This window comes from Pecten maximus, chromosome 8, assembly GCF_902652985.1.
Source record: "Pecten maximus chromosome 8, xPecMax1.1, whole genome shotgun sequence".
NCBI classification, from domain to species: domain Eukaryota; kingdom Metazoa; phylum Mollusca; class Bivalvia; order Pectinida; family Pectinidae; genus Pecten; species Pecten maximus.
In genome coordinates, this window is record NC_047022.1 from 45,547,832 (window position 1) to 45,575,253 (window position 27,422).

A 27,422-nucleotide genomic window follows, 5' to 3' on the forward strand; every position below is an offset into this window, starting at 1 on the left:
CCCGCGACTGAAACAAGTCGCTACCAGGCTTCATATCTCTGACGGCCGGTAATTAGACTTTCCTTCCTGAATGAAGTGGATTGCAGGTAAACATTTAACATATCATGTAAACAATATGTCAGGTAAAATCCATATCAGATAAGCTATGACATCTATACTATAAGGTTTCTCTACGCTACCTGACATATTATATTCCATAATTATTGTTCAGCATGATCTTATTCTGATCGAAAGTACAGACTTTACACACAGGATCAGTGAACTATCTACTTCCAGGCTAGACAGGGATAGCCACAGGTATGTAGTGTAGTCTTAGCCTAATTAAACCAAGACAAAACGGACACGTTTATGTGTGTGTAATTACATGGCTGTACAGGTACATACTCAGTCACAAGCGTCCTGTGATGAGACCTAGCAAAATGTCATACATATGCCTGTTGTATACACACATGTGTCGTGGGTACGTAGTCGTAGTAATACGATTTTAGGTGATATTGGGTATCCTAACTAACGACAAGACAGTCATTCGTGGACATGGAGCGACAAACTGTAGAAACTACATGTATCTATATAATCATAGTACAATGTTGCCGGGTCGGGCCAGACAGCCCAGAGTCTAGTCATTAGGGCTCATCACATTGGAATGGTTGATATCATAACTACAATAATTGCGTAATATGAAGAGATGGACATCGTCATAATCCTAGCACGGGAAAAGTAACTGATCGGGAGGAGCAACTCCATTGATATATATCGGGTGGCTCTGTGGTAGTGTTGGTTTGTACTTAGAGTGTTGCGAGGGCTTATGTAATGATATTACGGATAAGTTTGTATATAAGATCGAGTCGGGCCATGTATGTAATGATATTACGGATAAATTTGTATATAAGATCGAGTCGGGCCATGTATGTAATGATATTACGGATAAATTTGTATATAAGATCGAGTCGGGCCATGTATGTAATGATATTACGGATAAATTTGTATATAAGATCAAGTCGGGCCATTTATGTTATGATAGATATTACGGATAAGTTTCTAGGTAAGAGTCACGCCATATATGTAAAAAATAAATGTTACGGATACACTTGTATGTAAGAATCACTCCATGTATAGTAATTGATGTAAGTTAGTGTATAATACTATAAAAAGGAGTTGAAATCTCCCTCTATCACGGGAGTTAGTGTAGTTTGATGTATCTTCATGTCTTATCGGGTGGAAATTGAATACACATTTTTGAATTAGGTATGATGAGAACACTGATGGGTACTGTAATGAACACCTCACTTGTCACAGAACCACACGACGATTTAAATCACAAATCTTCTGATTGACCATGATTTATTGTGTAACAATATGGAGACTATGAAACTAGCACATCTTTCTTAGTGGTCTGCAACGAATAATGGCTGCAGTATAAAAAGATGATTGAAGATGCCTTTGATAGCAGAAGCGTGAAACGGACGATGATGCCATTGAAATGTTGCATTTGTTTGGCAATGCTTAGGATACGTTTGCGTTTATGAATGATGGAATAATTCCCTCACCTTCATAAACAGTATAGTAAGGTAGAAGGTAAGTAGAAATTAATGCCCGTTCAAGCGTTCGAAGGGTAATCTAATAACGTTGGTTCAATAATATACTGGTTTACCTGCAGGTTCAGCTGGACGAGGATCATGACGTACCAGGATCTGATGACGTCACCTGACCATGTGACCTGTCTGTCCACTGCTCTATACCAGCTCCAGCAGCAGGGCTTCCTTTGTGACTGTACCATCGAGACGTGCCAGGCTAACCTTAACGTCCACCAGGTGGTGTTGATGGCCAGCGGAAGCCCCTACTTCAGGAAACAGCTGTCTGGATCGACACGTCCACCAGGTCTTGTGAAGACTGTCCTTCTCAGAGACCAGGATTTGTTTGTTGTGCAGGCTGTTGTCCAGTTTGTGTATACTGGTGAGATGTATCTGTCACCTGATAACGTGGATAAAGTACGATATGTGTGTAGTCTACTGGGGCTGGAAGAGGCAGTCAGACTCTGTCATGTGTTCAAACAAAAATATAGTACTAACACAGAGGTGAGAAACGAAACAGCCAATTCTAGATGTGGACATCAGGAAAATTGTATAGATGATGGAAATAAATTGTCCGACGATTACAAAAAAGTTCAGCTTAAAAACGTCCAGAGAGATATCCTATCCGGTGTTGGACAGGATAGCACGGCACATGTAGAAAATATCCCGCCACCAGGGGACAGCGAAGAAGATGACATGGAAGAACAGACAGATCAGAGTGTTAATGGTAGCTTCGAGGAGGTTAAGACCGACACTGTTGATGATTCAAAATATCCAGTTCCTCTTCTTGGTCTAACTTCAGACGCAGCTCTGGAACAAAAGTTTAAATATCAACAAAAATATTCTCTTAAGTCTCGGAGAACAAAGTATGGTAATTTAAAGACTAAACTAGTAGGGGATCCTGAGGACAAGAATATCAAGGAAAAAGTGATAAATAAAAGACGAAAAACCGCAGGAGGAAGAACTAATGGTTATGGCGATGAGACAAAAACAACAAGACTGATGTCAAAGACTTTTATTCGTGAAAATTTAGATAATATGTGTCGGAGTTCAACAGTAACGGACGATCTGACAGAAGCGGGTCCTCGACCAGTAACGGACGATCTGACAGAAGCGGGTCCTCGACCTGTAACGGACGATCTGACAGAAGTGGGTCCTCGACCAGTAACGGACGATCTGACAGAAGAGGTTCCTCGACCAGTAACGGATGATCTGACAGAAGCGGGTCCTCGCCCAGCTTGTGATGAAACTATTAACCCAACGTTGTCAGACTCTGATTTAAAGTGTCGGTCTGATGACAAGAAACATAAAGAGTCATTTGTTTTGAACTTCTGCCGGTTCTGTAAGATCAGATTCAAAGACAAGGAGAAGTTTCAGGAGCACAGAAAACAGTTTCACTTATTTACTTGTGATGTGTGTGGATGGAGTGGTGACCGCGGCCTTAATTTGGCATCTCACAAGTATAACCAGCACGGCATTCACCACAGACCAAACAAATATCCCCTACATCGCTGTGGCCAAGCAGTGAGTATAGTTATCACCTTAATTATCATTATAGTGATACAGCGAGTATAGTTATTACAATTATCATTATAGTGATACAGTGAGTATAGTTATTACCTTAATTATCATTATAGTGATACAGCGAGTATAGTTATTACAATTATCATTATAGTGATACAGTGAGTATAGTTATTACCTTAATTATCATTATAGTGATACAGTGAGTATAGTTATCACCTTAATTATCATTATAGTGATACAGTGAGTATAGTTATTACCTTAATTATCATTATAGTGATACAGTGAGTATAGTTATCACCTTAATTATCATTATAGTGATACAGTGAGTATAGTTATCACCTTAATTATTATTATAGTGATACAGTGAGTATAGTTATCACCTTAATTATCATTATAGTGATACAGTGAGTATAGTTACCTTAATTATCATTATAGTGATACAGTGAGTATAGTTACTACCTTAATTATCATTATAGTGATACAGTGAGTATAGTTATCACCTTAATTATCATTATAGTGATACAGTGAGTATAATTATTACAATTATCATTATAGTGATACAGTGAGTATAATTATTACAATTATCATTATAGTGATACAGTGAGTATAGTTATCACCTTAATTATCATTATAGTGATACAGTGAGTATAGTTATCACCTTAATTATCATTATAGTGATACAGTGAGTATAGTTATCACCTTAATTATCATTATAGTGATACAGTGAGTATAGTTACTACCTTAACTATCATTATAGTGATACAGTGAGTATAGTTATCACCTTAATTATCATTATAGTGATACAGTGAGTATAGTTATCACCTTAACTATCATTATAGTGATACAGTGAGTATAGTTACTACCTTAATTATCAGTATAGTGATACAGTGAGTATAGTTATCACCTTAATTATCATTATAGTGATACGGTGAGTATAATTATCACCTTAATTATCATTATAGTGATACAGTGAGTATAGTTATCACCTTAATTATCATTATAGTGATACAGTGAGTATACTTATCACCTTAATTATCATTATAGTGATAGAATGAGTAGTTATTACCTTAATTATCATTATAGTGATACAGTGAGTATAGTTATCACCTTAATTATCATTATAGTGATACAGTGAGTATAGTTATCACCTTAATTATCATTATAGTGATACAGTGAGTATAGTTATCACCTTAATTATCATCATAGTGATACAGTGAGTATAGTTATCACCTTAATTATCATTATATTGATACAGTGAGTATAGTTATCACCTTAATTATCATTATAGTGATACAGTGAGTATAGTTACTCATTTAATTATCATTATAGTGATACAGTGAGTAAAGTTCCTACCTTAATTATCATTATAGTGATACAGTGAGTATAGTTACTCATTTAATTATCATTATAGTGATACAGTGAGTATAGTTATCACCTTAATTATCATTATAGTGATACAGTGAGTATAGTTATCACCTTAATTATCATTATAGTGATACAGTGAGTATAGTTATCACCTTAATTATCATTATAGTGATACAGTGAGTATAGTTATCACCTTAATTATCATTATAGTGATACAGTGAGTATAGTTATCACCTTAATTATCATTATAGTGATACAGTGAGTATAGTTATCACCTTAATTATCATTATAGTGATACAGTGAGTATAGTTATCACCTTAATTATCATTATAGTGATACAGTGAGTATAGTTATCACCTTAATTATCATTATAGTGATACAGTGAGTATAGTTATACCTTAATTATCATTATAGTGATACAGTGAGTATAGTTATCACCTTAATTATCATTATAGTGATACAGTGAGTATAGTTACTACCTTAATTATCATTATAGTGATACAGTGAGTATAGTTATCACCTTAATTATCATTATAGTGATACAGTGAGTATAGTTATCACCTTAATTATCATTATAGTGATACAGTGAGTATAGTTATCACCTTAATTATCATTATAGTGATACAGTGAGTATAGTTATCACCTTAATTATCATTATAGTGATACAGTGAGTATAGTTATCACCTTAATTATCATTATAGTGATACAGTGAGTATAGTTATCACCTTAATTATCATTATAGTGATACAGTGAGTATAGTTACTACCTTAATTATCATTATAGTGATACAGTGAGTATAGTTACTACCTTAATTATCATTATAGTGATACAGTGAGTATAGTTATCACCTTAATTATCATTATAGTGATACAGTGAGTATAGTTATCACCTTAATTATCATTATAGTGATACAGTGAGTATAGTTATCACCTTAATTATCATTATAGTGATACAGTGAGTATAGTTATCACCTTAATTATCATTATAGTGATACAGTGAGTATAGTTATCACCTTAATTATCATTATAGTGATACAGTGAGTATAGTTATCACCTTAATTATCATTATAGTGATACAGTGAGTATAGTTATCACCTTAATTATCATTATAGTGATACAGTGAGTATAGTTATCACCTTAATTATCATTATAGTGATACAGTGAGTATAGTTATCACCTTAATTATCATTATAGTGATACAGTGAGTATAGTTACTCACCTTAATTATCATTATAGTGATACAGTGAGTATAGTTATCACCTTAATTATCATTATAGTGATACAGTGAGTATAGTTACTACCTTAACTATCATTATAGTGATACAGTGAGTATAGTTACTACCTTAACTATCATTATAGTGATACAGTGAGTATAGTTACTACCTTAACTATCATTATAGTGATACAGTGAGTATAGTTACTACCTTAATTATCATTATAGTGATACAGTGAGTATAGTTATCACCTTAATTATCATTATAGTGATACAGTGAGTATAGTTATCACCTTAATTATCATTATAGTGATACAGTGAGTATAGTTATCACCTTAATTATCATTATAGTGATACAGTGAGTATAGTTATCACCTTAATTATCATTATAGTGATAGAATGAGTAATTATTACCTTAATTATCATTATAGTGATACAGTGAGTATAGTTATCACCTTAATTATCATTATAGTGATACAGTGAGTATAGTTATCACCTTAATTATCATTATAGTGATACAGTGAGTATAGTTATTACCTTAATTATCATTACAGTGATACAGTGAGTATAGTTATCACCTTAATTATCATCATAGTGATACAGTGAGTATAGTTATCACCTTAATTATCATTATATTGATACAGTGAGTATAGTTATCACCTTAATTATCATTATAGTGATACAGTGAGTATAGTTACTCATTTAATTATCATTATAGTGATACAGTGAGTATAGTTCCTACCTTAATTATCATTATAGTGATACAGTGAGTATAGTTACTCATTTAATTATCATTATAGTGATACAGTGAGTATAGTTATCACCTTAATTATCATTATAGTGATACAGTGAGTATAGTTACTACCTTAATTATCATTATAGTGATACAGTGAGTATAGTTATCACCTTAATTATCATTATAGTGATACAGTGAGTATAGTTACTACCTTAATTATCATTATAGTGATACAGTGAGTATAGTTATCACCTTAATTATCATTATAGTGATACAGTGAGTATAGTTATCACCTTAATTATCATTATAGTGATACAGTGAGTATAGTTATACCTTAATTATCATTATAGTGATACAGTGAGTATAGTTATCTACCTTAATTATCATTATAGTGATACAGTGAGTATAGTTATCACCTTAATTATCATTATAGTGATACAGTGAGTATAGTTATACCTTAATTATCATTATAGTGATACAGTGAGTATAGTTATCTACCTTAATTATCATTATAGTGATACAGTGAGTATAGTTATCACCTTAATTATCATTATAGTGATACAGTGAGTATAGTTATCACCTTAATTATCATTATAGTGATACAGTGAGTATAGTTATCACCTTAATTATCATTATAGTGATACAGTGAGTATAGTTATCACCTTAATTATCATTATAGTGATACAGTGAGTATAGTTACCTTAATTATCATTATAGTGATACAGTGAGTATAGTTACTACCTTAATTATCATTATAGTGATACAGTGAGTATAGTTATCACCTTAATTATCATTATAGTGATACAGTGAGTATAGTTATCACCTTAATTATCATTATAGTGATACAGTGAGTATAGTTATCACCTTAATTATCATTATAGTGATACAGTGAGTATAGTTATCACCTTAATTATCATTATAGTGATACAGTGAGTATAGTTATCTACCTTAATTATCATTATAGTGATACAGTGAGTATAGTTATCACCTTAATTATCATTATAGTGATACAGTGAGTATAGTTATCACCTTAATTATCATTATAGTGATACAGTGAGTATAGTTATCACCTTAATTATCATTATAGTGATACAGTGAGTATAGTTATCACCTTAATTATCATTATAGTGATACAGTGAGTATAGTTATCACCTTAATTATCATTATAGTGATACAGTGAGTATAGTTATCTACCTTAATTATCATTATAGTGATACAGTGAGTATAGTTATCACATTAATTATCATTATAGTGATACAGTGAGTATAGTTATCACCTTAATTATCATTATAGTGATACAGTGAGTATAGTTATCACCTTAATTATCATTATAGTGATACAGTGAGTATAGTTATCACCTTAATTATCATTATAGTGATACAGTGAGTATAGTTATCACCTTAATTATCATTATAGTGATACAGTGAGTATAGTTACTACCTTAATTATCATTATAGTGATACAGTGAGTATAGTTATCACCTTAATTATCATTATAGTGATACAGTGAGTATAGTTATTACCTTAATTATCATTATAGTGATACAGTGAGTATAGTTATCACCTTAATTATCATTATAGTGATACAGTGAGTATAGTTACTACCTTAATTATCATTATAGTGATACAGTGAGTATAGTTATTACCTTAATTATCATTATAGTGATACAGTGAGTATAGTTACTACCTTAATTATCATTATAGTGATACAGTGAGTATAGTTACTACCTTAACTATCATTATAGTGATACAGTGAGTATAGTTACTACCTTAATTATCATTATAGTGATACAGTGAGTATAGTTATTACCTTAATTATCATTATAGTGATACAGTGAGTATAGTTATCACCTTAATTATCATTATAGTGATACAGTGAGTATAGTTATCACCTTAATTATCATTATAGTGATACAGTGAGTATAGTTATCACCTTAATTATCATTATAGTGATACAGTGAGTATAGTTATCACCTTAATTATCATTATAGTGATACAGTGAGTATAGTTATCACCTTAATTATCATTATAGTGATACAGTGAGTATAGTTATTACCTTAATTATCATTATAGTGATACAGTGAGTATAGTAATATTACCTTAACTATCATTATAGTGATACAGTGAGTATAGTTATCACCTTAATTATCATTATAGTGATACAGTGAGTATAGTTATCACCTTAATTATCATTATAGTGATACAGTGAGTATAGTTATCACCTTAATTATCATTATAGTGATACAGTGAGTATAGTTATCACCTTAATTATCATTATAGTGATACAGTGAGTATAGTTACTACCTTAATTATCATTATAGTGATACAGTGAGTATAGTTATCAACCTTAATTATCATTATAGTGATACAGTGAGTATAGTTATCTACCTTAATTATCATTATAGTGATACAGTGAGTATAGTTATACCTTAATTATCATTATAGTGATACAGTGAGTATAGTTATCACCTTAATTATCATTATAGTGATACAGTGAGTATAGTTATCACCTTAATTATCATTATAGTGATACAGTGAGTATAGTTATCACCTTAATTATCATTATAGTGATACAGTGAGTATAGTTATCACCTTAATTATCATTATAGTGATACAGTGAGTATAGTTATCTACCTTAATTATCATTATAGTGATACAGTGAGTATAGTTATCTACCTTAATTATCATTATAGTGATACAGTGAGTATAGTTACTACCTTAATTATCATTATAGTGATACAGTGAGTATAGTTATCACCTTAATTATCATTATAGTGATACAGTGAGTATAGTTATTACCTTAATTATCATTATAGTGATACAGTGAGTATAGTTACTACCTTAATTATCATTATAGTGATACAGTGAGTATAGTTATCACCTTAATTATCATTATAGTGATACAGTGAGTATAGTTACTACCTTAATTATCATTATAGTGATACAGTGAGTATAGTTATCACCTTAATTATCATTATAGTGATACAGTGAGTATAGTTACCACCTTAATTATCATTATAGTGATACAGTGAGTATAGTTACTACCTTAATTATCATTATAGTGATACAGTGAGTATAGTTACTACCTTAATTATCATTATAGTGATACAGTGAGTATAGTTACTACCTTAATTATCATTATAGTGATACAGTGAGTATAGTTACTACCTTAATTATCATTATAGTGATACAGTGAGTATAGTTATCACCTTAATTATCATTATAGTGATACAGTGAGTATAGTTATCACCTTAATTATCATTATAGTGATACAGTGAGTATAGTTACTACCTTAATTATCATTATAGTGATACAGTGAGTATAGTTACTACCTTAATTATCATTATAGTGATACAGTGAGTATAGTTATCACCTTAATTATCATTATAGTGATACAGTGAGTATAGTTATCACCTTAATTATCATTATAGTGATACAGTGAGTATAGTTATCACCTTAATTATCATTATAGTGATACAGTGAGTATAGTTATTACCTTAATTATCATTATAGTGATACAGTGAGTATAGTTATTACCTTAATTATCATTATAGTGATACAGTGAGTATAGTTATCACCTTAATTATCATTATAGTGATACAGTGAGTATAGTTACTACCTTAATTATCATTATAGTGATACAGTGAGTATAGTTATCACCTTAATTATCATTATAGTGATACAGTGAGTATAGTTATCACCTTAATTATCATTATAGTGATACAGTGAGTATAGTTACTACCTTAATTATCATTATAGTGATACAGTGAGTATAGTTACTACCTTAATTATCATTATAGTGATACAGTGAGTATAGTTATCACCTTAATTATCATTATAGTGATACAGTGAGTATAGTTACTACCTTAATTATCATTATAGTGATACAGTGAGTATAGTTACTACCTTAATTATCATTATAGTGATACAGTGAGTATAGTTATCACCTTAATTATCATTATAGTGATACAGTGAGTATAGTTATCACCTTAATTATCATTATAGTGATACAGTGAGTATAGTTATCACCTTAATTATCATTATAGTGATACAGTGAGTATAGTTATCTACCTTAATTATCATTATAGTGATACAGTGAGTATAGTTATCACCTTAATTATCATTATAGTGATACAGTGAGTATAGTTACTACCTTAATTATCATTATAGTGATACAGTGAGTATAGTTATCACCTTAATTATCATTATAGTGATACAGTGAGTATAGTTATCTACCTTAATTATCATTATAGTGATACAGTGAGTATAGTTACTACCTTAATTATCATTATAGTGATACAGTGAGTATAGTTTCTACCTTAATTATCATTATAGTGATACAGTGAGTATAGTTATCACCTTAATTATCATTATAGTGATACAGTGAGTATAGTTATTACCTTAATTATCATTATAGTGATACAGTGAGTATAGTTATCACCTTAATTATCATTATAGTGATACAGTGAGTATAGTTATCACCTTAATTATCATTATAGTGATACAGTGAGTATAGTTATCACCTTAATTATCATTATAGTGATACAGTGAGTATAGTTATCACCTTAATTATCATTATAGTGATACAGTGAGTATAGTTATACCTTAATTATCATTATAGTGATACAGTGAGTATAGTTATACCTTAATTATCATTATAGTGATACAGTGAGTATAGTTATCTACCTTAATTATCATTATAGTGATACAGTGAGTATAGTTATCTACCTTAATTATCATTATAGTGATACAGTGAGTATAGTTATACCTTAATTATCATTATAGTGATACAGTGAGTATAGTTATCACCTTAATTATCATTATAGTGATACAGTGAGTATAGTTATCACCTTAATTATCATTATAGTGATACAGTGAGTATAGTTATCTACCTTAATTATCATTATAGTGATACAGTGAGTATAGTTATCTACCTTAATTATCATCATAGTGATACAGTGAGTATAGTTATCACCTTAATTATCATTATAGTGATACAGTGAGTATAGTTATCACCTTAATTATCATTATAGTGATACAGTGAGTATAGTTATCACCTTAATTATCATTATAGTGATACAGTGAGTATAGTTATTACCTTAATTATCATTATAGTGATACAGTGAGTATAGTTATCACCTTAATTATCATTATAGTGATACAGTGAGTATAGTTATCACCTTAATTATCATTATAGTGATACAGTGAGTATAGTTATCTACCTTAACTATCATTATAGTGATACAGTGAGTATAGTTATCACCTTAATTATCATTATAGTGATACAGTGAGTATAGTTATACCTTAATTATCATTATAGTGATACAGTGAGTATAGTTATCACCTTAATTATCATTATAGTGATACAGTGAGTATAGTTATCACCTTAATTATCATTATAGTGATACAGTGAGTATAGTTATCACCTTAATTATCATTATAGTGATACAGTGAGTATAGTTACTACCTTAATTATCATTATAGTGATACAGTGAGTATAGTTATTACCTTAATTATCATTATAGTGATACAGTGAGTATAATTATTACAATTATCATTATAGTGATACAGTGAGTATAGTTACTACCTTAATTATCATTATAGTGATACAGTGAGTATAGTTATTACCTTAATTATCATTATAGTGATACAGTGAGTATAGTTATACCTTAATTATCATTATAGTGATACAGTGAGTATAGTTATTACCTTAATTATCATTATAGTGATACAGTGAGTATAGTTATCACCTTAATTATCATTATAGTGATACAGTGAGTATAGTTATCTACCTTAATTATCATTATAGTGATACAGTGAGTATAGTTATACCTTAATTATCATTATAGTGATACAGTGAGTATAGTTACACCTTAATTATCATTATAGTGATACAGTGAGTATAGTTATCACCTTAATTATCATTATAGTGATACAGTGAGTATAGTTATCACCTTAATTATCATTATAGTGATACAGTGAGTATAGTTATCACCTTAATTATCATTATAGTGATACAGTGAGTATAGTTATTACATTAATTATCATTATAGTGATACAGTGAGTATAGTTATCACCTTAATTATCATTATAGTGATACAGTGAGTATAGTTACTACCTTAATTATCATTATAGTGATACAGTGAGTATAGTTATCACCTTAATTATCATTATAGTGATACAGTGAGTATAGTTATCACCTTAATTATCATTATAGTGATACAGTGAGTATAGTTACTACCTTAATTATCATTATAGTGATACAGTGAGTATAGTTATCACCTTAATTATCATTATAGTGATACAGTGAGTATAGTTACTACCTTAATTATCATTATAGTGATACAGTGAGTATAGTTATCACCTTAATTATCATTATAGTGATACAGTGAGTATAGTTATTACCTTAATTATCATTATAGTGATACAGTGAGTATAGTTACTACCTTAATTATCATTATAGTGATACAGTGAGTATAGTTATCACCTTAATTATCATTATAGTGATACAGTGAGTATAGTTATCACCTTAATTATCATTATAGTGATACAGTGAGTATAGTTACTACCTTAATTATCATTATAGTGATACAGTGAGTATAGTTACTACCTTAATTATCATTATAGTGATACAGTGAGTATAGTTACTACCTTAATTATCATTATAGTGATACAGTGAGTATAGTTATTACCTTAATTATCATTATAGTGATACAGTGAGTATAGTTATTACCTTAATTATCATTATAGTGATACAGTGAGTATAGTTATCACCTTAATTATCATTATAGTGATACAGTGAGTATAGTTATCACCTTAATTATCATTATAGTGATACAGTGAGTATAGTTATCACCTTAATTATCATTATAGTGATACAGTGAGTATAGTTATCACCTTAATTATCATTATAGTGATACAGTGAGTATAGTTACTACCTTAATTATCATTATAGTGATACAGTGAGTATAGTTATTACAATTATCATTATAGTGATACAGTGAGTATAGTTATCACCTTAATTATCATTATAGTGATACAGTGAGTATAGTTATCACCTTAATTATCATTATAGTGATACAGTGAGTATAGTTATCACCTTAATTATCATTATAGTGATACAGTGAGTATAGTTATCACCTTAATTATCATTATAGTGATACAGTGAGTATAGTTATCACCTTAATTATCATTATAGTGATACAGTGAGTATAATTATTACAATTATCATTATAGTGATACAGTGAGTATAGTTATCACCTTAATTATCATTATAGTGATACAGTGAGTATAGTTATCACCTTAATTATCATTATAGTGATACAGTGAGTATAGTTATCACCTTAATTATCATTATAGTGATACAGTGAGTATAGTTATCACCTTAATTATCATTATAGTGATAAGGTGGGCATGATCACTTTAACGAAAAAAAAAAAAAAAGATACAAAATACAAAAACAACATATCACCCATATTGGTATGGTGGCAAAATATTGAATAACAATATACATTTCTACAATATAGAACTGTACCACTCCAAATAGTAAGGACATTTAGATTCCCCGCCCGTGGTCTTTGCAAAAATAAATGGTTATCTAAGCTACATCCCAGCAGTCAATGCCACAGGGAATCTAAATCGGTGACATTTCCCAAGGTTGGGTGTCACAGTGAATTTAAATCTACCGCATCCAAAGGACTTTTTATGCTTGTAGGCAGAATTATTTAGCATATTATATATAGACGAATGTGTCTTCATTGTCATAAGTGATTTCAGAAATATAAATATCTAATCATATTGTGGTTTCTTCCAGAGTTGTGATTTTAAATCTATATTGAAGCACAATATTACCGTCCACGAAAAAATACACTCGAAGGAACGTCAGTTTAGATGTGACCTCTGTAACTCCAGCTTCAAGTACAAGTCGCAGTTTAACTGTCACAGAAAAACACATGATCCAGCAAACCTACCCTTCCCGTGCGATGTCTGCGGAAAAGCATTTCCCCGCAACTCTCTACTTAAAGTAAGTAATGAATCACAGATGAATTGATTCTCCTTTGGTACTGAGTTGATTGGTCCCGGAGACATGTTCACAGTTAAATGGTAGTATATTTGGTTTGATATTTCTCCATGTTTTATATTTTGTAGGCGCATACTAAAAACGTCCATCACCGGGATGAACTTTGCCACCTCTGTCCATGGAAGAGTTTCTCCCGTCGGGAACTTCACATTCACCTCCTCCGTGTCCATGACATCCCGCTGCCCAATACCTTTAAAATGTAAGTATAAATCTTAACGTTACTCACTGTAATGTTGTACAAGACTTGTCGTATATTAACTTTTCGATCCAATGGTTTTTATCATACCTGTGCTATGAAAACTTCCCTTCGTTTTGATTTCTTCAAGATTTATTTTTGAGAGTAATTTTAAAGTTGATAGTTTTTTTTATTATAAACGCAATGCACTCTATCTTTACTAGATAGGATCTATTTGGAGATTAAGCATCATCAGAAATCAAGTTATGAAAAATAAATGAATAAATAAACCCACAAACAGTTTATTGTTAAATGCTGCAGAATATTGGCACAAACACTACTCTAGTGACATCGTTTGTTATTGTAGCTTACAGTGTGATATCTGTGATAGTGACATCGTTTGTAATTGTAGCTTACAGTGTGATATCTGTGATAGTGACATCGTTTGTTATTGTAGTTTACAGTGTGATATCTGTGATAGTGACATGGTTTGTTATTGTAGTTTACAGTGTGATATCTGTGATAGTGACATCGTTTGTTATTGTAGTTTACAGTGTGATATCTGTGATAGTGACATCGTTTGTTATTGTAGTTTACAGTGTGATATCTGTGATAGTGACATGGTTTGTTATTGTAGTTTACAGTGTGATATCTGTGATAGTGACATGGTTTGTTATTGTAGTTTACAGTGTGATATCTGTGATAGTGACATCGTTTGTAATTGTAGCTTACACTGATATCTGTGATAGTGACATAGTTTGTTATTGTAGTTTACAGTGTGATATCTGTGATAGTGACATCGTTTGTTATTGTAGTTTACAGTGTGATATCTGTGATAGTGACATCGTTTGTTATTGTAGTTTACAGTGTGATATCTGTGATAGTGACATCGTTTGTTATTGTAGCTTACAGTGTGATATCTGTGACAGTGACATCGTTTGTTATTGTAGTTTACAGTGTGATATCTGTGATAGTGACATAGTTTGTTATTGTAGTTTACAGTGTGATATCTGTGATAGTGACATCGTTTGTTATTGTAGTTTACAGTGTGATATCTGTGATAGTGACATGGTTTGTTATTGTAGTTGACAGTGTGATATCTGTGATAGTGACATCGTTTGTTATTGTAGTTTACAGTATGATATCTGTGATAGTGACATCGTTTGTTATTGTAGCTTACAGTGTGATATCTGTGACAGTGACATCGTTTGTTATTGTAGTTTACAGTGTGATATCTGTGATAGTGACATAGTTTGTTATTGTAGTTTACAGTGTGATATCTGTGATAGTGACATCGTTTGTTATTGTAGTTTACAGTGTGATATCTGTGATAGTGACATAGTTTGTTATTGTAGTTGACAGTGTGATATCTGTGATAGTGACATCGTTTGTTATTGTAGTTTACAGTATGATATCTGTGATAGTGACATCGTTTGTTATTGTAGCTTACAGTGTGATATCTGTGATAGTGACATCGTTTGTTATTGTAGTTTACAGTATGATATCTGTGATAGTGACATCGTTTGTAATTGTAGTTTAAAGTGTGATATCTGTGATAGTGACATCGTTTGTTATTGTAGTTTACAGTGTGATATCTGTGATAGTGACATCGTTTGTAATTGTAGTTTACAGTGTGATATCTGTGATAGTGACATCGTTTGTTATTGTAGTTTACAGTGTGATATCTGTGATAGTGACATCGTTTGTTATTGTAGTTTACAGTGTGATATCTGTGATAGTGACATGGTTTGTTATTGTAGTTGACAGTGTGATATCTGTGATAGTGACATAGTTTGTTATTGTAGTTTACAGTGTGATATCTGTGATAGTGACATAGTTTGTTATTGTAGTTTACAGTGTGATATCTGTGATAGTGACATAGTTTGTTATTGTAGTTTACAGTGTGATATCTGTGATAGTGACATAGTTTGTTATTGTAGTTTACAGTGTGATATCTGTGATAGTGACATAGTTTGTTATTGTAGTTTACAGTGTGATATCTGTGATAGTGACATCGTTTGTAATTGTAGCTTACAGTGTGATATCTGTGATAGTGACATAGTTTGTTATTGTAGTTTACAGTGTGATATCTGTGATAGTGACATAGTTTGTTATTGTAGTTTACAGTGTGATATCTGTGATAGTGACATCGTTTGTTATTGTAGTTTACAGTGTGATATCTGTGATAGTGACATCGTTTGTAATTGTAGTTTACAGTGTGATATCTGTGATAGTGACATAGTTTGTTATTGTAGTTTACAGTGTGATATCTGTGATAGTGACATCGTTTGTTATTGTAGCTTACAGTGTGATATCTGTGATAGTGACATAGTTTATAATTGTAGTTTACAGTGTGATATCCGTGATAGTGACATCGTTTGTTATTGTAGCTTACAGTGTGATATCTGTGATAGTGACATCGTTTGTTATTGTAGTTTACAGTGTGATATCTGTGATAGTGACATGGTTTGTTATTGTAGTTTACAGTGTGATATCTGTGATAGTGACATCGTTTGTTATTGTAGTTTACAGTGTGATATCTGTGATAGTGACATGGTTTGTAATTGTAGTTTACAGTGTGATATCCGTGATAGTGACATCGTTTGTTAGTGTAGTTTACAGTGTGATATCTGTGATAGTGACATCGTTTGTAATTGTAGTTTAAAGTGTGATATCTGTGATAGTGACATCGTTTGTTATTGTAGTTTACAGTGTGATATCTGTGATAGTGACATCGTTTGTAATTGTAGTTTAAAGTGTGATATCTGTGATAGTGACATCGTTTGTAATTGTAGTTTACAGTGTGATATCCGTGATAGTGACATCGTTTGTTAGTGTAGTTTACAGTGTGATATCCGTGATAGTGACATCGTTTGTTATTGTAGTTTACAGTGTGATATCTGTGATAGTGACATAGTTTGTAATTGTAGTTTACAGTGTGATATCTGTGATAGTGACATCGTTTGTTATTGTAGTTTACAGTGTGATATCTGTGATAGTGACATCGTTTGTAATTGTAGTTTACAGTGTGATATCTGTGATAGTGACATCGTTTGTTATTGTAGTTTACAGTGTGATATCCGTGATAGTGACATCGTTTGTTATTGTAGTTTACAGTGTGATATCTGTGATAGTGACATAGTTTGTAATTGTAGTTTACAGTGTGATATCTGTGATAGTGACATCGTTTGTAATTATAGTTTAAAGTGTGATATCTGTGATAGTGACATAGTTTGTTAGTGTAGCTTACAGTGTGATATCTGTGATAGTGACATAGTTTCTTATTGTAGTTTACAGTGTGATATCTGTGATAGTGACATGGTTTGTTATTGTAGTTTACAGTGTGATATCTGTGATAGTGACATAGTTTGTTATTGTTGTTTAAAGTGTGATTTCTGTGATAGTGACATGGTTTGTTATTGTAGTTTACAGTGTGATATCTGTGATAGTGACATCTTTTGTAATTGTAGTTTACAGTGTGATATCCGTGATAGTGACATCGCTTGTTATTGTAGCTTACAGTGTGATATCTGTGATAGTGACATCGTTTGTTATTGTAGTTTACAGTGTGATATCTGTGATAGTGACATCGTTTGTAATTGTAGCTTACAGTGTGATATCTGTGATAGTGACATCGTTTGTAATTGTAGCTTACACTGATATCTGTGATAGTGACATCGTTTGTTATTGTAGTTTACAGTGTGATATATGTGATAGTGACATCGTTTGTTATTGTAGTTTACAGTGTGATATCTGTGATAGTGACATAGTGTGTAATTGTAGTTTACAGTGTGATATATGTGATAGTGACATCGTTTGTTATTGTAGTTTACAGTGTGATATCTGTGATAGTGACATGGTTTGTTATTGTAGTTTACAGTGTGATATCTGTGATAGTGACATCGTTTGTTATTGTAGTTGAGTGTGATATCTGTGATAGTGACATCGTTTGTTATTGTAGTTTACAGTGTGATATCTGTGATAGTGACATCGTTTGTTATTGTAGTTTACAGTGTGATATCTGTGATAGTGACATCGTTTGTTATTGTAGCTTACAGTGTGATATCTGTGATAGTGACATCGTTTGTTATTGTAGTTTACAGTGTGATATCTGTGATAGTGACATAGTTTGTTATTGTAGTTTACAGTGTGATATCTGTGATAGTGACATAGTTTGTTATTGTAGCTTACAGTGTGATATCTGTGATAGTGACATCGTTTGTTATTGTAGTTTACAGTGTGATATCTGTGATAGTGACATCGTTTGTTATTGTAGTTACAGTGTGATATCTGTGATAGTGACATCGTTTGTTATTGTAGCTTACAGTGTGATATCTGTGATAGTGACATAGTTTGTTATTGTAGTTTACAGTGTGATATCTGTGATAGTGACATAGTTTGTTATTGTAGCTTACAGTGTGATATCTGTGATAGTGACATAGTTTGTTATTGTAGCTTACAGTGTGATATCTGTGATAGTGACATCGTTTGTTATTGTAGCTTACAGTGTGATATCTGTGATAGTGACATCGTTTGTTAGTGTAGCTTACAGTGTGATATCTGTGATAGTGACATCATTTGTTATTGTAGTTTACAGTGTGATATCTGTGATAGTGACATAGTTTGTAATTGTAGTTTACAGTGTGATATCTGTGATAGTGACATAGTTTGTTATTGTAGTTTACAGTGATATCTGTGATAGTGACATCGTTTGTTATTGTAGCTTTCAGTGTGATATCTGTGATAGTGACATAGTTTGTTATTGTAGCTTACAGTGTGATATCTGTGATAGTGACATAATTTGTAATTGTAGTTTACAGTGTGATATCTGTGATAGTGACATAGTTTGTTATTGTAGTTTACAGTGTGATATCTGTGAAAGTGACATCGTTTGTTATTGTAGCTTTCAGTGTGATATCTGTGATTACTACACCTTCACCAGAATCAGCTACAGAAGTCACATGGACCTACACACTGGTGAGAATTCTTTATCCAGTACAAAGTCATTCTACAAATACATGTTATCACCATCCCGAGTGAATTGATGTTTTTTATTTGATATAATATATATATATATATATATAGAAAGAACACTGACTATTCTATGCCAGCGAAACATAACTCTAGAAAAAAAATGCAGAGTCTCAGAATGCCATAACCAATCAAAAATATATAAAACTGGATGAAGTAACTAATGCAGTTCGCCTGGAGTTATGTTTTGTACCAGAATTTGATGCGTAACATCTTTCAAATGTTTATATGAGATGAAATATCAGAGAGATTCGTTATATAAAGTTCTATAGAGTTTTATAGATATGTTAACTCTCTTATTTTTCAAGTGGATTATGTGCTGGTTTTGTTAAAATATAAGATATTGACTTGAAGCGCGCGCAAAAACTAACTTTGACGAACACACCGTTTGCTTCTCATTCGAACGCACTTTACTGTGACTTTCGTGTTCAAGAAGACGTTCAACATGCAGGGTTATCGTTCACCGATATTGCCAGAGGCAGATATCAGGAAGCTAAACGCCCGATGTGTCATATAACCTATTATCTCAGTTTTCACAAACACCTAAATAACGATGTGTGTTTGATTAAGAATTGTAAACAGAGGATGTTCATCACTCAGCTAAATGCTTCAAAAACGTTTTTGTATTTTATCATCAGATCAAAACATATAATGAAACAATTGTTGTCTTCGGCTTAGGTCGATCCCTGAATTTATAAACAAAAGCAGAAAGATAAATAATTAAATAAATAAAACAACATAATATTGAGCTCAGACTTTATTCTCGGTCAATATGATATTTTCTGGGTTCGGTAAATCCTGATATTGACCTATGCAAAGGGGTCCGTGTAACTCTTATCAATTAAAAACTCCGAAATGTTTTAGAATTTCAAATTTTTAGATTTTTGACAAAAAACCTTAATATGAAATTTCGAAACAAAGATAAGTTTTTAGTTTTTCAAATTTTTGACCAAAATCCTAAATTTTCAACTTTCAAAATTATTTTGACTTTTCAGATTTTAAAGTTTTTAACCAAATTCTAAAATTTCAAAACTGTTTTGAGTTTTTAAATTTTTAAGTTTTCGACTAAAAACCTAAAATATCAAATATCCAAAATCGTTTCGCGATTTTGAGTTTTTGGTTTTGGGATTTTTAAACGTTTGCCGTTCAAAGTTCCAAAATATCAAAACTCGTTCATCTCCTCAAAGCACCTTTGAATGGCAAAGAGTCTAAACATCCAAAAATCCAAGAAATCAAAATCGTGAAACGATTTTGGATATTTGATATTTTAGGTTTTAAGTCAAAAACCTAAAAATCTAAAAATTCGAAAAACAAAATTGAAATTTTAGAATTATGGTCAAAAACCTAAAAATCTAAAAATCCCGAACAGTTTTGGAATTAAAAATTAATTTTTGTTTTTAGAATTTAGAATTGTTAAGTGTTACACGGGCCCTAAGGCTATTATTATCAATGATACTACATGTATCTTATAACATATCATACAGGTGTTTCCATGTATATCATACCGGTGTTTTCATGTGTATATATAAAATGTAATATCTCTACTGGTAATTATACACATTGTAAAATCTTAACAGATATATACATGTATATATAAATACAATATCTCTACAGGGAAGAATTACCAGTGTAAGGAGTGTGGGAAGTTCCTGGAAACAGAAATGAGGCTGTACGTTCATGAACGCAAGCACAAATGTAGGTAACTCCTAAAATTGAAAATATACTTAAGTCACATTTAAAATGCCTCTTTCGCTTTTGGAATGATTATGATTGTCTTACTGTATTCAATGGATATGAATAGACTATACCTGGCTCGTGGACATTAATATTGATTTACTTATGTAATTGCCCACCCTTTGACCTTTTGTATGTGTACAGTATATAATCGGATGGCCAGTTATTTCCCTATAAGATCGTGTAATAGTTTGAAGTAGTATAGTCAAAAAGTTTAAGATTGCATGTGTCAACAGAACTGGCCTATTTACATGTATAAGATGACCAGCATATATCTCTTAACAGAGTCACTCCTGGACACTCTGTCCTGAACTATTCGTCCAGGACAGGCCAGTATAGTATGTATGATGCATGTATGATTTAATATAAGTACAGTAGATGTACAACGAAAAACATCACTTTACCAGATGGGATAATTCTCAACGGACGAGGGGGTCCTTAGACATAGCCGCACTTTGACTTCTACACATAGTAAACGAACAAACTTGTATACTTCGTCACCTCAGAGTAGATAGATTATCTTGTAGACGGGATATTATCGTGTAGACAGAATGTTATCGTGTAGACGGAATATCTTGTAGACGGGAAAATTATCATGTAGACGGAATATTATCGTGTAGACGGAATATTATCGTATAGACGGAATATTATCGTGTAAACGGAATATTATCTTGTAAAAGGAAATATCTGTTAATGTGATTACTTTCTTGTATACATTACACCAAACTGTAAATTGCTGCTAACTGGTCATTGGTCAAACTCAAATTATATAACCGTTGTGATATAATTATATCAGCTTACATTACATTTACCAACCAGAGGAACATCGTTCATGATATGGTTTCAGTGGAATCTTTTGAAGATGAATTAATTCCATGCTAGTATATGTCCACGGAACGTGATATGGTTTATTATTTTTATTGTCCAATAGGATTTTAAATCCCCCTCCTGCTTGCAAAACCAAATTTATTGTTGATCATCTTGATGTGGTTTCAAATACCAAAAATAAAATGTCCAGGTTTCCGAAAATCTTCTCCCTCTGTATTGTTAAATACATATGGACCAACTTTTGCCGTTATCAGCCACGTTTAGGGAGTTAATTGTATACTCCCGCCGTGGACGATGACGTTTTGGTCTGAATTATTCTTAGGAAAAATATAGAACCTATCTGGTCACAGGAAAAGCACAATTAGACCAATAAACTACGTTTGATTAAAACCATTGTTTACTTTATCATCATATATTTTTTAGTGTTTAAACTGACCTGGGTATTTTTTGGGATTGTAGGTATCTTTTTGTCTCGTTTTTTTTATCGTATTTGTAAAAGCACCTTGTGGATAGGATATCTGAAAATATGCGTCATCTACTGCAACCAAATTTGGCGAGAAAGTTTATTTATAGATCAGGACGAAACTGATAAAAATCTGGAGACAAACATGCATGAACTGTATTTCTAAAGAAATAAAATTAATTTCATTTCTTCTTTGTCAACAAAAACTGATTGTCTAACACAATGTATTTTTGAAAAATATATGGCTGATCCTCCTACTTCGAACACAAAAGATATATGAACAGAATAGTGTATTAAAATGATGTTTACTAATTTTTCAAACTTATGCTGAGTGCCTTTACAATATATTTACTCATGTCAGATGTTTGATATTCCTTGGTGAGCATGCTAGGGCTGATCAAATACCTTAGTATCTTCATATGTGTTTCTGTTTTGGGAGGTGACAAAGGGTTTTCCTTAACTGTGTATATATTGAATTAAAGTACTTTGATATGGAGACCCTTTGTAGGGACTCCATTCCTGAGCTTTGTTACTGATAAAATGTGGTTGTTAACAAATGTAGTTGGACAGTAGACACACCATATAGATGTAGCACATTTCAAATATAGTAAATGTGAACATATTTCGAAAATTTTAAGATACAAAACATGTATAAATTGATGCGTGTAATATGTGAGACTTCATTGGTATATTGATGCTGTGTGGATAAAAATAATCAATTAACAATTTTGTATTATGATGTCCTTAATCTGTAAACATACTAACTTGAATTTTATAAGAAAAAGTCATCGTAACCGTCTTTTGTAAAAATTGCCAAAGGACAATGGAAATAAACATCTCTGAGCAATAAATGTTGAACCTGTTGGTTGTTTGGTTTGCTGCTAATGGAAATGGGTCAGGGTTAACTAAATCCATAGGGCTTCGCCCGTTGTCGTGTATTGTCCGCCATGCGTAATGTTTTACTACCAAAAAGCTACTATTTAACGCTAAAGTTTGATCTGAAGCATCATCGCTGGAGGGCAATAATCATTTATATAATAGAGGCAGGTATTATCTCTTGAGAACTAGGTTATGGCCGAAATAAATCCCCCAAATAACCACAAACAATAACAAAAAAAAATAACTTAGCTATCATTGTGTTTTAACATGCTTCTCTCTCCCTTAATGTTTTGTAGATTTCAACCAATTTCGGTCACAAAAATCATTTGAGCGGACAATCATTTATTTACTATAAGATGCTAATTCGATCCTTGGGGACAGATGGATGGGGTCTCCAAAATATAAAACTGATATAAGGTCAATATTTCTTAAATAATTATGATAAGTTTGTCCGATAAGAGCAAAGGGGATAGTCTCAAATAGAGGACATAATCGCAAATAGAGCTTTCAGTGTTTTATTTGATGACTGTTGATCTAGTAGTTACTCACTGCTTACAAACAGTGCTATCATGAAAGTAGAGTGTAGTGTGATTCTGCTGAAAGTAGAAAAGTAAAGTTTATCATTCTTCCTGATGTTAGTCCTTGTGATCAGTTTAGGCAAATATGTGTCTCGTCTACTAATCATCTGGAGACAATGCCCATGTTGCTTTTCTGGATCGTAGGTCTCCTTTGTCCCGTCTTTGCCTGTTTAGTTAATGTAAACGACAGTTGTACTTGGTGATCGAAAACTGTCGACATATTAAGGTAAAAGGTTAAGGTCAATTTCATATTTTGTTTTATTTCAGCTGAAGTAAAAACGACCAATTGCTCCCATCCTGGTTGTGACTATAAAACTATGTCTAAAGCAACACTGAAGATTCACCAGGACGCAAAGCATTCGGTTAGTTTTGTAATCTCGTCCTTAAAACGTTATGGGGTTAAATTATTTCATATATAGACACTATGCTTCCTAGCTGATTACTATTGTTTATTATTCATCGTAAATTCAGTGATCCTTGTTGGAACTAATAAGCCCTAAAATGTTTTACAGCAAAGGCTGTTCGCAACAAACCATCGAAATAATAGTTAGATTTTGTTTTCGAGGTAGAAGTATCATATCGCTTCTCTGGATTTTATTTTTACCGATAGTTATGTAACTTTATTTGTATATCAGTGAGGTAAGCACACTTTTCATGGACGTTAAGCGTTCTCATTCTCTGTACTTGCAGCTTTAATGGCTTCACTAATGGGAGTGAATTAAAAGCCATTAATGTTATTATTTAGGTTGTCCTGAACCCGAAGAAGGAAATATGACAAAATAAAGATAGAAGATATTTTTGAAAATGAAACAGCTGACTGAACACCCCTGTTTGTGTTATTTAGTGACTTTGATCCTAAGAACAAATACCATTATAGGTCACTGGTGAAATAAAACCTAATGTATAACATAACATTACTTCTACCATACGTTCTCATGAATGTAGCGTAAACCTCCCTGGTTTGTTCCATGAATGTTGAACCACAATTGAGATACAATGTATATTTCTTGATATTTATCTTATCGGTGATTTTTTTTGAGCGCTTTTAATTATGAGTGCGCTGACTGTAATTTTTGTCTTTTACTTTCTACGACATGGTCTGGTCACGTGAATTCATCATTGGGCTGATTTGCTTCAAATTCTGTTATGTGCTAGAATAAGAGTACGCCAAAGTAAGTTTACAGTCTATTTCTCAATTTCGTTTATTGTTTTTCAGAACTATAAGCCTTTCCAGTGTCACTTATGTGACTTTCGGTGTAAAGTGAAGGGTAACCTTGATAAACATCTGCGTGGTCGTCACAAAATTGAGGTGATGACCCTCACGAAACTTTGGGACAAAGTCATGGCAACTGGTCAAGGCTACAGTACCATTGTCCATCGTTTAACGTCTTTCAAACGCAAAGGTGCTATTGGCATGGCAAATGACGGTGATATTGAGAAAGAAATGGATCAAAACCTCAACGAAGAGACTGAAGTTCTGAAGGACATTGTTCAAGCTGGGCCAAATAGATTCGCTATGTTAGATACTGTCGAGGGTGGTAACCACGTGACAACTGTAGACTGTGGTAACCACGTGACAACTGTAAGAGAACGTGGAAACCAAATGAAACCTGGAGGAGAATGCGGTAACTACGTGACAAATATAGGAGAAGGCAGTAACCACGTGACAAATATAGAAGGCAGTAACCACGTGACAAATATAGAAGGCAGTAACCACGTGACAAATATAGAAGGTAGTAACAACGTTACCGTGACAGCTGTAGATTTGGTAGCCACATGACAATTTTAGGCTCATTCCATAAATACTTAACAATTATACCTTATAGTAACTAAACTACGATTTATGATTGAATTCAGTTAAAACATGTTGATCAACATTTTATCAGATACATTTGTGTATTGCAAGACAACAATGATTATATATCATATATATAAAGGCGAGGAGCGTGACTCAACTCTTACATAAAGACATTACACAGACCTTTTCCTGAGTGCGAAAAAGAACAAAAAACAAACAAACAAACAAAAAATAAGACATTAAACAAACATTCGACATCTTAGTAAGTGGATTATTAATGGAAGCAAATTATCCTCCAAAACGTTTACAGGAGATATACAAATACATGTAAATGTCGTTTGACATTTCCGATTTCGTTGTTACCGTTTCCGAGGTATATCTCCAGTTACAAATAACTTCATGAAACTTAAGAGCACCCTAAATGCCTAATAGTTGTGTAATGTGCTTAAACAAGTTTCCCATTTCTATACCACATTTCAAAAACCGCTTACCACAAACTTGATGATAATTACATTAACTATATAATGCCACGCATAAGTCCCAATACGCTCTATAAAAACTGTTTTACAATTCAGTTAATATCATTGAAATATTTTCTACTGCATGTTTTGTTTAATGAATTTTGGAAAGTCGATCCCTCCCTTGACCCCCCTCCCCAACCCCGAACCTTTTTAGGGAAGGGGGCTTCTCATTAGAATACACTTCAAGGAATTGCAAATTTCAAGTTTCAGATTTACGTGTGATATTCCAACAATATCCATAAAATGTGTGTATAGTTTGTATTGTATCAATTTGGTTACTTTGTAGTGGAGTATGTCCTACTTGTATAACAAAAGACCAAGATGAAAAGTCATTGACTCTAACGTCTAGTACTGCACTACATGAAATGGAATTGGAGTAGTATATCCCACGTTGAAGGTTGTTGGGAGAATGCTCAAACCTATCTGGCTGTCAAGACAATGTCCCTCGTAGCTGATGTACTGTATACGTACGTAATTACACAAAGACTTTACACATCTGGATGTTCTGTTTCTCACATCACTTTTATATATTTATGTTTCTAGAACAATCCTTCCACAACAGTTTGTATGTATCTATGTTTGCTACCAAACCACTTTAGAGTTTTGACTGGCAAAACGCATGATATTTTGAGCTCGTTGATAATAAACAGCTTTCCTCCATATTTCTTGATTATATAAGAGATGGTGTTTCATATTGCATTGGGTAACAAAGATTTTCATTGCTCTGATTACTAGACCGAAGATCTATGCTGTCGAAGCCATCAACATCTTTTGCGGACTATTCCTCATAAAACTGACGGTTCGATTTCAACAAAAATGAGCTTCCATTTTTTTTTGTCTATATTTCCTCCATTGTTTTGTTGCTACATATAGAATTAAAAGTCACAGATTACCCAAACAATGTAAAGCAATACAGTATATATCATTC

The 27,422-nt window shown here is 31.7% G+C and overlaps 1 protein-coding gene across 1 annotated transcript; it reads left to right on the forward strand.

The window, feature by feature from the left end:
* LOC117333669 (zinc finger and BTB domain-containing protein 17-like) lies at positions 1-27,422 on the forward strand. The gene is made up of 8 exons (XM_033893076.1): positions 1-86; positions 1,658-3,095; positions 14,221-14,430; positions 14,556-14,686; positions 19,566-19,639; positions 21,308-21,388; positions 24,443-24,537; positions 25,392-27,422. Exons 2-8 carry the CDS (start codon positions 1,677-1,679, stop codon positions 25,953-25,955), a joined length of 2,574 nt encoding a protein of 857 aa, XP_033748967.1. The 5' UTR covers positions 1-86; positions 1,658-1,676; the 3' UTR covers positions 25,956-27,422.